This window comes from Sesamum indicum, linkage group LG2 (genome assembly GCF_000512975.1).
Source record: "Sesamum indicum cultivar Zhongzhi No. 13 linkage group LG2, S_indicum_v1.0, whole genome shotgun sequence".
In the NCBI taxonomy this organism is placed as follows: Eukaryota; Viridiplantae; Streptophyta; class Magnoliopsida; order Lamiales; family Pedaliaceae; genus Sesamum; species Sesamum indicum.
This window is the reverse complement of record NC_026146.1, coordinates 4,316,218-4,330,842: the sequence shown is the minus strand read 5'-3', so window position 1 is coordinate 4,330,842 and position 14,625 is coordinate 4,316,218. Positions and strand designations below refer to the sequence as shown.

The 14,625-nt window shown below is 38.0% G+C and overlaps 3 protein-coding genes across 6 annotated transcripts in view; all 3 read left to right on the top strand.

Annotated features, from left to right (window-relative positions):
* Positions 1-3,461, top strand: part of LOC105179562 (pentatricopeptide repeat-containing protein At3g61360) — a 4,779-nt gene extending 1,318 nt beyond the window's left edge. For 2 of the 4 annotated variants that reach the window (XM_011103211.2, XM_011103207.2), the window contains one exon: positions 418-3,461. In XM_011103211.2, the coding sequence (XP_011101513.1) occupies positions 482-1,999 (1,518 nt within the window). In that variant the 5' untranslated portion in view covers positions 418-481 and the 3' untranslated portion in view covers positions 2,000-3,461. The remainder of the gene's footprint in view (positions 1-417) is intronic. The other 2 variants (XR_849317.2, XR_849316.2) reach the window with 2 other exon arrangements.
* Positions 4,316-8,721, top strand: LOC105179554 (fructose-1,6-bisphosphatase, cytosolic). Its single transcript, XM_011103205.2, has 12 exons — positions 4,316-5,088; positions 5,952-5,999; positions 6,113-6,187; positions 6,273-6,334; positions 6,449-6,515; positions 6,609-6,722; positions 6,823-6,909; positions 7,664-7,734; positions 7,810-7,875; positions 8,092-8,178; positions 8,275-8,350; positions 8,427-8,721. Exons 1-12 carry the CDS (start codon positions 4,930-4,932, stop codon positions 8,535-8,537), a joined length of 1,023 nt encoding a protein of 340 aa, XP_011101507.1. The 5' UTR covers positions 4,316-4,929; the 3' UTR covers positions 8,538-8,721.
* On the top strand, positions 9,556-13,524 carry LOC105155431 (probable leucine-rich repeat receptor-like protein kinase At1g35710). Its single transcript, XM_011071306.2, has 2 exons — positions 9,556-12,587; positions 12,922-13,524. The coding sequence occupies exons 1-2, from the start codon at positions 9,689-9,691 to the stop codon at positions 13,215-13,217; spliced, it is 3,195 nt and encodes a 1,064-aa protein (XP_011069608.1). The 5' UTR covers positions 9,556-9,688; the 3' UTR covers positions 13,218-13,524.

Sequence of the window (14,625 nt, the reverse complement as noted above, 5' to 3'; positions counted from 1 at the left end):
TTATATTTATCATAGGAGTACAGTTTTCTTTATTCACTACTTTATAATTTAATTATATTGAGTAGGATTTAATTTCCTAGGCTAATTCTATTAGGATCGTTCATTGTAAACCTATAAATAAATATGTGGGCTAGATTCATTATTCGGTACCTTCTTATTATTGAATGAATGTTTTCTCTAGAAATCTTTGAACTAGCATAGTTAGTTTTAGTTAGTAGTTCTGCATCTGTATACTTTTTCTCAATGGATTGTTTCATCCGTTCAATTCTTATTTCGTTTTTGTGACGCATCGATGTGGTTTTCTTTATTTACAAGATCTTGTTTCATTAGAAGCTAGTGGTTTCTGTGGGTCATTGGCTAAATTGCTGTGGTGGTTTTGTTTTCTGAAACTCATGGAAAAACATTTGCATTTTACAGGTCCAGAGCTCTGGTACGATGAATTGGTGACAGACTACATTGAAAATTTCAGTTTATCAAAGTCATGATGCTTCTCACAAGCCGAAGTTATAAATTCAATCAACTTATCCGCATCAATAAGAATCTGAAAATTGTCCAGCTTCATTTGTCCATGGAGAAGGATACCGAAATTGAAAGAATTGTTAGAATTATTAATGACCATCCCTTCCCGGATAAGCCGCTGAGTCCCATCCTTCACTCTCGAATTCCACAGGCTGCTTTGTCAACTCCATTTGTTGAAAAGGTTCTTGGTAAATTGTTTGCCGCACACTCAAATGGACTCAAAGCATATGAGTTCTTTAAATATTGCCTTCACAATCAGCAGTACAATCCAAGTTCGGATGCTTTTGAAAAGACGCTCCATATACTTACGCGCATGCGCTACTTTGACAAAGCCTGGGAGTTGATGGAAAGAATAAAGCAGGCCCACCCTTCCTTGCTCACTCTCAAGTCCATGAGCATCATGTTGTCGAGAATAGCAAAATTCCAATCCTATGAAGAAACCCTGGCAGCATTTGAGAAGATGCAGATGGATATATTTTCAGGGAACAAGTTCTGGACAAATGAGTTTAATGTGCTTCTCCGAGCATTTTGTACACAACGTCAGATGAAAGAAGCAAGAGCTGTGTTCAACAAGATGCATTCCCAATTTCCTCCCAACACCAAGACCATGAACATTTTGCTGTTGGGGTTCAAAGAATCAGGTGATGTTACTGCAGTAGAGTTGTTCTACCATGAGATGATTCGAAGAGGTTTTAAACCAAATAGTGTCACTTATAGTATCAGAATTGACGCATACTGTAAGAAAGGGCATTTTGGTGATGCTCTAAGACTTTTTGAAGCAATGGAATCTGCAAATTGTGCGCCCTCATTAGAAACTATAACCACATTAATTCATGGAGCTGGGGTGGCTCGGAATATCACAAAGGCTAAACAATTGTTTGAGGATATCCCTAAAAGATCTTTACAACCAGATACTGCGGCTTATAATGCTCTTTTGAGTTCTCTCATCAGATCGAAGGATGTGATCTCTGCAACAGCTCTAATGGACGAAATGGAGAAGAGGAACATTGAACATGACAATGTAACATATCATACCATGTTTTTGGGGCTAATGAGATCAGAGGGTATCGGTGGCGTTTCTACACTTTATGTGAAAATGGTTGAGAAAAAGTTTGTGCCAAAGACACGGACGATTGTTATGTTGATCAAGTTCTTCTGCGAGAACTGCAGGGTTGATCTGGGATTGGATTTGTGGAATTATTTGATGAAAAAAGGGCATTGTCCACACAGCCATGCACTAGATCTCCTGGTGACGGGGCTTTGCGCCCGTGGGAGAGTTGAAGAAGCCTTTGTTTGCTGTAAACAAATGCTGGAAAGGGGTAGGACTGTGAGCTTGATAGTGTTCAAAATGTTGGAAAGGGTTTTGGTGCAGATGGGGGAGGTGGACAAATTAGAGGAATTACGCTGCATGATAAAGAAATTGAAGTTATTGTTGCCTCCTCCCAAACAGGACACGATCAACTTGTCTTTTACCTTGTAATACCAGTCACGCATCGCAGTTGATATGATGGTGAAGCCATGTCTGGAGATGATATAATCAACTTTTGTTTGAAGGCCCTTCTGCTCCTGCTCATAGCTGCCTCCTTTGGCAGGCTTCTGTACTGAATTATCTCCTATTTTCTCCAGCGGAGTACAGTAGTCCTGTCTCACGCAATTCATCAAATTTGGCTACAAGAAGATTGTCCAAGAATGAATCTGAGGCAACAGATATTTTCTTGTCTCTTTCAGAGGGAAAAAGATCAAGGTCTCTTATCCTTCTGTATTTTATTTGATCATGATGAATGTAATTTCGCTCGTTTGCTGGTCTGTGTGATATCTGATGTTACTATTCCCCAAATAGGAAATGTGAACCTATTACTTCTGGGAGTGCTGTTGCTAATGCGTTTGATGGAAAGATTGACTTTGGGGGTGGCATATTTCGGAAGGGCATCTCAACAACTCTGGAAGTTGGATTCCTCACATTGGTGGAGTCGCTCATCTATGGCAAGGTTGAGCCGTATCTTAAATGCCCTAGGTGGCCAATATAGGTACTTGGGTAGTCGGAAGCAGTCTCATTTGCTCTGGACACCAAAGCCAAGAGTAGAACAAACTTGAAAACAGAGAAATACAAATTCGGAGAGCTTTTGATGCTCAAGATCAAAGTGGAGGTGGTTTATAAGTGTTGATTCCATCAAGTCATCAAGGAAATGAACATTAACCTCGAAAGGTTGAGCATCTTTGTAGTACTGGTTTTGTTGTATGGAGTGCATTTTGGCAGGTTCTTCTGGGTTTGGACAAGAGTTTTGATCGTTACCTGTTTAATGGGATCGCAGGTCCGTTGCTAATGGTAGCCAAGCATCAACTAGAAACAAGAATCCCACTCAGAGACCAAGATTGAGGGTTTCAGTTCCCCCAAAGTGGACACCTGAGGGATTCATGGTCGAAGTGCTTGTGTCCTCCAGTTCAGGTACAAATGAATCCAGGTAAGCAGACAGCTCAAGTCAAGTATATAAGCCTGCTCCAATTCAACATACATAGTTGGTTGATCGCATTAGAATGAGGTGGACCCGAGCTGTATGCAGTTGGGATGGAGTGCACCTAGCATCGTAATGGTATGATTGTTTATTTCTTAGTTTGCTTATTGCAACCATGTGAGTTTGGGGTTATGAAGCAAATGTCAGGTGCAAATGCTCATAGGATTATGGAGCAAGAATGTCCATCTCCGTCCAGGCTTTGGGGTTATCACGAGTTGAAAAGACAAATGGTTCCCTTTTTATCGTTTCCCAGTCGCAAATTACGTCGCTCTTAACAGTGATGATGCAGAATTTAGAGTCTAATTTGATTCGACCCTTATCAAATTCTTGGAGGAAGAAGGATTTTGTTGAATTTTTGTAATTATTTTCAACTGAGAAATGTGAAGTACATAACCCTGCAAGTTCTTGCAAGATATTTTTAAACAGAAACAGTGACTAAACTATTACATTAATATCAATAGCTAAGCAATATATCAATTTGATCAATAAGTTCATATTAAATTATATAAATAATCATTATAATAAATTTATATAAAAATGATGTCATATTCATACTTGAATTCATGATCTTAAATTTTTTAATGAGATCTTAATTTTAACCAAAAATGAGGTAATATTCATACTTGAATTCATGATCTTAAATTTTTTAATGAGATCTTAATTTTAACCATAAGGTTAAGACAGAATTGGCAATCATAAAGCTAAGACATTAATGGATATATTACTAATATTAAATTATACATAATGGTATACAAGTATTTTTTATATGTAAATCTTACCATAAATATATATATTCTATTATATTATAAAACTTCCCATACCATTATAAATATTCATATAGTATGTTTTTTTTATCACATATTCATTATTTATGATTTGATAAGACAACTATAAAAAAAATTAAATATAAAAAATTATTATAGACAGTAACTTTTTCATTCATTTCCCTAACCAAACCACGTCCACATGAGAAATCATTGATGAGTTCTTCAAAGAATTGGGGAGGGGATCTGTGATATATTTGCTTAATATTTTAAAATTTGTCATATACACTTGGTCAAACTTTTTGTTATTGTATATGGAATGCAAAATATTATTGTGCATACATTTGACAAGCTTATTACCAAATAATAATAACAACTACTGTGAGTATCAGAAAAGTACATATAATTTATTAGTATATTCAAGAACAATTAACCTATATAGTACTTTGTGAATTTTTAGAATTAATCGAACGTAAGAAAAATCCACGAATTTATGCCCAATCCTCTCGTCCCGTTTAATATTTCCTCTCCCTCTCAATTTTACCCGCGCCCACACTCACAGAGCTCTCAGTCGTGGTCAGCCGTCGACCGCCATGTGAAAACCTCCTACGAATCAGACAAAAAGCTAGTAACCGCCGCTCCATCCTTCCAACCAGGAATCCGAACAAAAATCAGTATTATTGATGGAAAGACAACAAAGAATCATTAAAAGCAGCAGAGGAATAAGGACAGACGAGGAGGGATTGAATTTATCTATCTTGTTGTACAGTGAAGGTGGCAACCACTGGTGCCGAACCCTCACGCCATAGCCACCACGTGTCTCCCCAAATATCCCTTTGACATGGGATAATAATACTACAACCATTTTTTCCCTCCACTACTGCCTCATCCCATCCCTATCCACACACATTCACACGTACTTTGTGTGTCAGCATTTCGTTGTTAGTCTTCCTCGAACGACGTTCCAAGAATTACACGATAACGTGCTCTGCTTACTATATATACGCAGGCATAAATAATATATGCACCGGCCCTCTGAATTTTCTTGGAGTTTTAAATATAATAGCTTCGCCTTTAGTCAAAGCAACATATATATACGTATATATTTTGTAAAGTAGGGTGGTGGTTTGACGATGGATCACGCGGCGGAGGCTCATCGGACGGATTTGATGACCATAACTAGGTATGTGTTGAATGAGCAGTCAAAGCATCCGGAGTCGCGCGGGGATTTCACCATCTTGCTCAATCATATTGTTCTTGGCTGCAAGTTCGTTTGCTCTGCTGTTAACAAGGTTGGGGTTTAGGTTCCGTTAGATTGTATTGGGTTTTTTTTTTAATGATCTTTCAGTTTTTGAGCTGGTGTTTTCTCTGAGGATTTTGTTGTGGGTTTAAAATTTTCATACAGAACATGGTAGGAGAAGCAGGAGATACGTCCTAGATATGGGGTGTTGTAGTTGAAAGAATAAGATAACAAAAAATGAATCTTGAGGAACTTCTATGACTATAGATACATAATTTTTTGTCTAATGCAATCAAAATTGTCGATGTATTTTATAGTCTTAAATGTTCACTTCTATTGTTGAAACTTGAAAGGCAATTTTCTTTTGTCTACGAGCAGTGCTGGATGAATTCTAATGTTGAAATGCTTCTCTTGCACCTGTAACGTTTGCTGCTCATGAACATTGTAGTTTTCAGGGAAAGGAAAGTCTTTTAGACATCCGAATTTGTTGCTACCATTTAGTTTCACTCGGGATCATAAATTTGAATTTTCAACGTTTCTTGGCTGATGAAGCCTTGTAATCCCACTCAATTTGGTTGCTTTAATCACCTAACCTAGCCTTTGAATAAATGTAATTTCCAAGTGAGAGGAAAATGTTGATAGCTGAACAAATTCTTGCAATTTGTAATACTCGGCAGAGACAAAACAATCAACTTGAATTTATACTTCTTCTCAAACAGTGAGAATATATTGCTGGGTGCTCTACAGAGAGAGAGAGGGAATAACATAAGGAGGATAGTGGACCACTACAGGGTGTTCAGGATGATTGTGCTCTGAGGAAGTATCGCCCCGTTAACGGGAACCTAATTTGGTGAAAATAGTCCATGTTGGTTTTTTATTTATAAATATATCAATTCTCAACTTTGTGATTTGCAGGCTGGTTTAGCCAAACTCATCGGTCTTGCTGGAGAGACGAATGTGCAGGTAAAATAATACGGTATTGGTTTGCGTACATATAGCGCTCACAAGAATGTGCAGTTTCAGTTATCATAAGTTCTTGCTTTAACCTGAACTGATTTTATTGCTGTTTTCTGAAGGGTGAAGAACAGAAGAAACTAGATGTTCTCTCAAATGAAGTGTTCATCAAGGCATTAGTCAGCAGTGGTCGAACTGTATGTCATGAAATATGTTTCCTTTTGAAGAACAATAAAGGATTAAATATTAATTTATGCTAATAAATTTGTGAATCACTGGCAGTGCATCCTCGTCTCTGAAGAGGATGAAGAGGCAACATTCGTGGAACCCTCTAAGCGTGGAAGGTATGTGTTTCCTGCTCTCAGACAGAACATTCTGCATTTGTGTGTTTTCAGAGGCTATGTATTGAATCTTTCACATCTATTAACATCAATTAATATGCCTTTCTCAATATGCAGGTACTGTGTTGTGTTCGATCCATTGGATGGATCGTCCAATATCGACTGTGGTGTTTCTATTGGAACTGTATGAGTTCATGCCTCGACTGATAAGAAAAATGATATCTTGAAGTGTATACTACAATGTGGAAATTAATCGGTACCTCACTTTTGTCTATAGATCTTTGGGATCTACATGATCAAAGAGGGAGGTGAACCAAAACTAGAAGACGTGTTGCAGCCCGGGAAGAATATGCTAGCTGCTGGCTATTGCATGTATGGAAGTTCTTGCACGGTATATATTGTCTGCTCTAAAATGACCTTCATATGTTACAGTTTTTGTGATAAACCGCCATAATGAATTCTTAGTTGTCATTCATGATTCAACTTTACAGCTTGTGCTGAGTACTGGAGCTGGAGTTAATGGATTCACACTCGATCCATCTCTTGGAGAATTCATATTGACTCATCCAGATATTAAGGTTAATTCACATTCCACCCTTGTCATTTCCCAAACAAGAATTCATTTTGACTAAACCATTTAGTTTCCTTTGATTATTGTGGGGCATATCTCATTTCAAGATCTATGAACTGACTTGACTGGGATCCTATTTCCACTTTTGAAAAGGTCAAATCTTTGATGATTCCATCATCTATGATTGAGTTGCGAAAACTTCTGGATAGGTTTGTTCATTCATGTATTCGATTTTACCAAAAAAAAATGACTTATTGAAATTTAATAAACCATAACTCGTAGAAAAAAACCTTCTCTTTTTTCTAACTGTAATGATTCCAAAAAAAATCCCAATTGTGTCGAACTTTCCATTTTTGGAATGGAATAGGATCAAGATCAAACCTTATTCCATGGTATTCTGGTGGAGATCATATTCACTCTGGTACCGTAGTAGGTAAACTTGAAGGAGAAAGAGACATCACTTTGGGCTTTGTTGATTTACTGCATGATGCTTTTGTAGTTTAGCCAGTTTTAAACTTTCAGATGCTATCTTTATGTATGAGGCACTAATCGCATGGCAGTTTCTAAAGACTTCTGGTAACACTTATTCTTTGAGAATCACATAACTGATGATTACAATGAAAATTATTAGGATTCAGACCTCTACTCTTTTACTTTTAGTTTCACCATATACTACAATGTAATTATCAGGACCACTGTCTCTGTTTCTGTTTTAGAACCATTTGTAATTAACCAAGTGTTGGATTGTTTTCTTTTTACAGATTCCAAAGAAAGGAAAAATATATTCTGTTAATGAAGGAAATGCCAAGAACTGGGATGGTCCAACAGCAAAGTATTTATCTTTGAATATGGTAGTCTTATGTTCTATTTGATTTACCGTATCTAATTTTACTTTTGTGAAAACCAGGTATGTGGAAAAATGCAAGTTCCCCAAAGATGGGTCACCAGCAAAATCTCTAAGATACATTGGAAGGTAAATGAAAACTTCCACTCAGTAAATCAGGGTTCTACCATATTTCCTATATTTATTTGAAATGTTCATACGAGTTAGTAAAACATATATTGACGTAAACTGCCTCCAACGTTCAACGTAAGTTTACGTTTGAGTGTTATTTCATTATGATCTATGTATCACCAAACACTGTGACTTGATAACTTGTGCTCATCCTTGAAAATTCGTCTTTGTTAGTATGGTAGCTGATGTCCATCGCACGTTACTTTATGGAGGCATCTTTCTGTACCCAGCTGACAAGAAAAGCCCAAATGGAAAACTGAGGTAACTCGCACACACACTCCAAAGAAGCTCAAATAGTCCCTGTCATCATTCATAATCAACGCAAAAGAAATTAATGGGGCTAATTATATGAAACAGGGTGCTGTATGAAGTCTTTCCTATGTCGTTTCTGATGGAACAAGCGGGAGGACAGGCATTTACGGGGAAGCAGAGGGTAAGATTCCTCGATTTTTCCAAATAAAGTGAAAGGTTGTCGAATCGAATGTAAATCTAACATATTCTTATTTCAGGCACTCGATTTGGTCCCAAAGAAGATACACGAGCGTTCTCCAATATTCCTCGGTAGCTACGATGATGTCGAGGAGATCAAAGCATTGTACGCTGCTGAAGAGCCAAAATAATAAACTTGTAGATTTCATTTCCGGCTTGCAGCTACTCATTGCTGATATGTAATAAGACATAATATTCTTCAGAGTACAGTTTTCAGTTGGAAAGTTATCCGCTGTTCTCTGCCAACACCTGAATCTGGTTGAACAATGATGATGTTCTGATACGGAAAACAATTAAATCTCATTTTCTTTTGTATCTCGCTGATATGAGAACAGTGAAAATGGAGCGTCCAAGTTCAGTAAGCATGACTGACTGAACTTGCGACATATCTCCCAGATGAGTCCAAGAGATGTGGGGAAGAACACTTGATCGGCGTTAAAATCTGTCAACATGTTGAATAATATAGTAGAGAAGTCGAGAAAGTAACAACCTACAAGAAAACATATTAGTCCTGTCTGCATCTGAAAACTTTCCTCTGTTCTCTGCTTAATTTATTTAAATGGGTAATTACAATGAGTTTTTTAGAAGTTTGGTATGGAATATATCAATATCTGATGAAATTATATAATTTACGGAAGTTTGGAATTCTTCATTTTGCTCTACGTTTTTTAAAAAAAAAAAGGATAGAAATTGAAAATTTATTAAAAAAAATATGGGACAAGGTGAGTGGAAAATTTTGAAATTTTGAAAATTGTCCACTTATTTTATAGAAGGAATTTGGATAATTATAAAAACAAATAAGATTATAGTTCAGACCCTAAAAAGTATTTTATTACTACAAAAAAATGAATCTAAACCTAATGAAAATTACGAATTGAACTAATTGTTGCATGATTGTTAGAGTTAAGAGACATAATAAAATCAAGATATATAAATAATTTTTAAAATAATTATAATTATACTAAAACACAAGTGAGCATTGCAAATTACTCTTATTTACAGTCGAGAGTATGTTGAACTGTAGTGGGCTGCTGCTGGAGAAGGGAAAAATCTGTGCAGCATGCTGTAGATCACAGACATGTCATTGTCTTGAAAGCCAAGTCAGCATTTGTCCAACTTTTTCATTGCTATGGCACAAACGAGTTTTATAATAATCACTATCATAGAGGACTTGCCCCACAGAAGACTTTTCAAATGCCATCATTCTTGTGGCATTGCATTTTATATCCGGCCACAGACCAGAGTTTCTGAGGCCACAGAAAATTTCTCTTAGCCTGAAACAATGAAATCTCTGTTTCTTGCATTTCTGTGCATGACCTTATCACATGCAGCAGCAAAGAATCTGTCTGAAGGAGAAAACGAAGCATTTGCTCTTCTGAGCTGGAAAGCCAGTCTTGATAGCAAAAGCCAGTCGCTCCTATCGTCGTGGAGTACTGCAAGTAGGCCTTGCATTTGGGCTGGCCTTGGATGTAACAAGCATGGAAGGATTGTGCGTGTAAATCTCACCGGCTACGGTATAGAAGGCAAGCTTTCCGATTTGAACTTTTCTTCATTGCCCCATCTCCACTACATTGATCTTCAGAACAACTCTCTGATTGGGAACCTTCCCATGAACTTTTTTGGCCTGTCAAGGCTCACTTATCTTAATTTATCTGTCAATCATCTGTCGGGCAAACTTCAACCCGAGGTAGGCCTTCTTACCGGCCTAAGATTCTTTCATATGGCTGCAAACAATCTCAGTGGCTCTGCTCCTCAAGAAATTGGAAGCTTAACTCATCTGATAGAACTTGATTTATCGAGCAACAGCCTAACAGGTCCGATTCCTACTTCTATTGGGAACTTGAGGGACTTAACTTACATATCATTCGCAAAGAATAAAATATCCGGCTGCATACCTTCGTCGATTGGAAACCTGACAAAACTAAACAGGCTTTACTTGTATGGAAATCAATTATCCTGCCATGTCCCAAACGAAATTGGAATGCTGGAGTCACTTAGTGAACTTTTTCTTTCAAAGAATAATCTCATGGGTCCAATTCCCAACTCAATTACCAGTTTGGCCAACTTAAACTTCTTATACCTCTGTGAGAACGAGCTTTCAGGATGCATTCCTTCCGCCATTGGGAATTTAACAAAACTCAGAGAGCTGTGTCTGTATAAGAACCAGCTATCCTGTTCAATCCCTGATAGCATTGGCAATTTGCGCAGCCTGGCAATATTGTACCTCAGTGAAAATCAGCTCTCAGGATCTATTCCTTCTTCTATTGGGAACTTAACGGAGCTCACAGAGATGTCTTTGTTCAAAAACCAGATATCCGGTCCGCTGCCTGTTAGTATTGGCAATTTGAGGAACTTAACTATTTTCCGCCTTAGTGAAAACTTGCTTTCGGGATGTATTCCTCCTACAATTGGGAACTTGACAGGGCTGAATAAGCTGCTTCTCAATGTAAATAACTTGTCCTGTTCAATCCCTCCAGAAATGGTTCATCTTAACCATTTGGAGTCTTTATCTTTAAGTGGAAACAAACTTACAGGCCATTTGCCAGACAATTTGTGTCTAGGTGGGTTACTTAAAAATCTTACCGTAAATGACAACATGATCACGGGTCATGTCCCAAAAAGCTTAAGAAACTGCACTAGCCTACAGAGACTCAGGCTTGACAGAAACAGATTTACAGTGAATATATCAGAAGAATTTGGTTTCTACCCGAACCTGCGTTACATCGATTTGAGTTACAACAATTTTTATGGTGAGCTATCTTCTAATTGGGGGGCATACCGCAACCTGACAACCTTGAAGATCTCGAACAATGGTATCTCGGGAGAAATACCTCCTGAGCTTGGAGGGGCTTCTCAACTGTACAGGTTAGATCTCTCCTCAAACCTATTAACTGGGAGTATTCCCAGAAGTTTGGGGAATTTAACCTTTCTGCTGGAGCTGCTGTTGAATGATAACAAACTTTGTGGAAGCGTCCCATCAGAAATCGGGAAGCTCAAGGCACTGTCATCACTAGACCTGGCGGCAAACAATCTTACTGGCGAAATTCCAGGACAAGTTGGAGAATGCACAAAAATATTCGACTTGAACTTGAGCAGCAATTCGTTCACCGGATATATTCCTTCTCAACTAGGAGCTATGCGAGATCTTCAAACTCTTGATCTCAGCAACAACATGTTAAATGGTGAAATCCCTTACCAGCTAGGAGAGCTGAAAAGCTTGGGAATTATGATACTGTCACATAACAGGTTATCGGGTTCCATTCCTTCAAGCTTTGAGCAATGCTTGAGTTTAGTTTCTGTGGATATCTCCTATAATCAGTTAGACGGTCCTCTTCCAGATAACCGGGCATTTCAGAAGGCCCCTTTTGATGCCTTGAGAAATAATAAGGGCCTATGTGGCAACATTACAGGTCTGGGGAATTGTAAGCCAATACAGTCAATTAAACCAAACCAAGGGAGTAGAAAGTTTCTTGCTGTACTGATACCTGTACTTTTGGGAAGCATCTTGCTTTCAGTTTTCATCATCAGTCTGGTTTTGTTTTCAAGAGCAGATAGAAGCAGCAGCAAAGATGCCCCAAGAGAACCAGCTGAAAAATTGTTCGATTTGTGGAGCTTTGATGGTAAGTTAGCATATGAAAACATAATTGAAGCAACAGAGAACTTCAATCCCAGATATCATGTTGGCATTGGAGGACAGGGTAGCGTGTTTAGGGCTGAGTTGGCAGATGGACAAATTGTGGCAGTCAAGAAGCTCCATGTTTCAGATGATGGTGGATCAAAGAATCCAAGAAGTTACACGAATGAAATACGTGCACTGACAGAGATACGCCATCGCAATATAGTGAAGCTGTTAGGCTTTTGTTCGCATCCACGTCACACATTCTTGGTCTATGAGTTCTTGGAAGGGGGAAACTTGTCAGATAAACTAAACTCCGATGAACAAGCACAGGAATTTCAATGGAATGAGAGGATAAATGTTGTCAAGGGTGTGGCAAATGCTTTGTCCTACATGCATCACAATTGTTTACCTCCCATACTTCATCTGGATATATCAAGCAAGAACGTTCTTTTGGATTTGGAGAATGAAGCTCACATTTCTGATTTTGGCACAGCAAAGCTGTTGAGCCCAGACTCATCTAACTGGACTTCTTTTGCTGGAACTTATGGTTATGCAGCTCCGGGTGAGCTCTTCCCTACCTATATAGCTACTTCACTTTGATAACTTATCCATCTGCCAACGGCCTTCAAGATTATAGTAAGAGCTGCTCATGTTGCTATAGGACATATACTAATGCATATAAAGACTCGAGTAAAAAACCACCATATGCACTCGAAGCATTTTTTCCTTGAGTGGAGAAACTTGAACGACCATAAACATAATGCAACTCATCTCAAAAACCATGTAAAAGTTTGTGCATTCTCATTTTTTTTCACAACTTGTATTTTGTCCTAACATAATGCTTTTATGAAAATTGTGGTTGAAACTGTTTCCTTTTCATGTGTGTCTGAATGCAGAACTGGCATACACTATGAAAGTGAGTGAGAAGTGTGATGTCTACAGCTTTGGAGTGGTAGCACTAGAAGTGATCATGGGGAGGCATCCTGGAGATCTAATTTCATCCATATCATCATCAGAATCAATATCTCATAGCACGTTACTGAAAGACATGATGGACACTCGACTCCCACCTGCAGGGAAGCAAGTGGACGAACTACTGGTGTTAACAGCAAAGCTGGCTTTTGATTGTGTGCAGGCTAATCCACAGCTTCGACCAACCATGCAGCAGGTTGCTTACCAGCTATCAAGTTAAATGGCACCTTAATTTCAGTTTGAAGAAACTAGTACCTGTTATTGCCATTGCCAGGCTGTTTCGTGCAGAACGTTCAACTGTATAAGCATTTGCATACACACATTTTAGCTTTGTAAATAGGAGGCAAAATGTCTGGAAAAGTAGTGATTACAGACTTTGCAGGAGATATCATGAAAAAGCGCCTCGTCAGTGTAGACGAGTTTCTATCCACATCCATGACTTGTTCAAGCAAGAATGGAAAACAAAAAAGAAGTACCAAACTCATTATTTTTCATCCTTCAGTTACAAAAACTCATACGGAGGTGGAACGTTGTTGAGGTTTATTTCCCTTGTTTTCCTGTTGAACCCTCGAAAACATACAAATCTAAGATAACAGAGTTTCAAGACTAGGTAAGGTTTCAACTTCGCTTGCCGAATTATTCGAAACTCTTTTCCATTTTTCACTGCTCAATTCTCTTACACTCACCTTAAAGAAAGATAGAAGAATCCACCAGTAACCTCAAACTCGTACATGCAACAACTGAACACAAAAGACTTAACCAAGAAAACTGGTTGTGCGTGAGGCAAGACAGTGAAGGCTATGTCAAAAAAAATCCCACATGCAAAACTCAGATCATTCTAATTTGCAGCAAAAACCCCACACCAAACATGAAAAATATAGGAAAACTGCACAATATGAGAAGGAGAAAATATGGAAGTTTCAATTTTCAGACATGCATGAGATCGAGAAACAGAGCTTGCTTACTTTGTGTTGAGATTTTTCAAAGGTTTTCTTGAAATTCAAAGATTTGAATGAGGAAGGAAAAAGGAGTTTCATTTCAATTATAGAGTAAGCAAGAAAACCTTTTTCCTTGAACTTACTCGTTTTCCTTGAACTCCACTAACACAATTGAAAGGGATTCGAAAATACTTGATTCGAAAATACTTGATTTAGTTCACACTGATATTTGTGAGTTCAATGGAGTTTTGACCAGGGACCACAAACGATATTTTATCACCTTTATAGATGATTGCAGTAGATACTGTTATGTGTTTCTCATGAAAAATAAGGATGAAGCCTTAGACAAATTTATTTTGTTTAAAAATGAAGCAGAAATCCAAACTGGTAAGAAACTTAAAAGATTAAGGTCCGATAGAGGAGGAGAGTATGAGTCGAGTAAGTTCAATGAATATTGTCAAACTTTTGGCATTATTCATGAAGAGACTCCCCCGTATTCCCCTTCGTCTAATGGAATGGCTGAACGAAAGAATAGAACATTCAAAGATATTATTAACAGTCTCCTATTAACCTCCGGGTTACCAAAGTATTTGTGGAGAGAGGCTTTGAATACGGCTTGCCATATTCTGAATAGAGTCCCTCTGAAACACAATACGAGTACTCCTTTCGAGTTGTGGAAAGGTAGGAAAC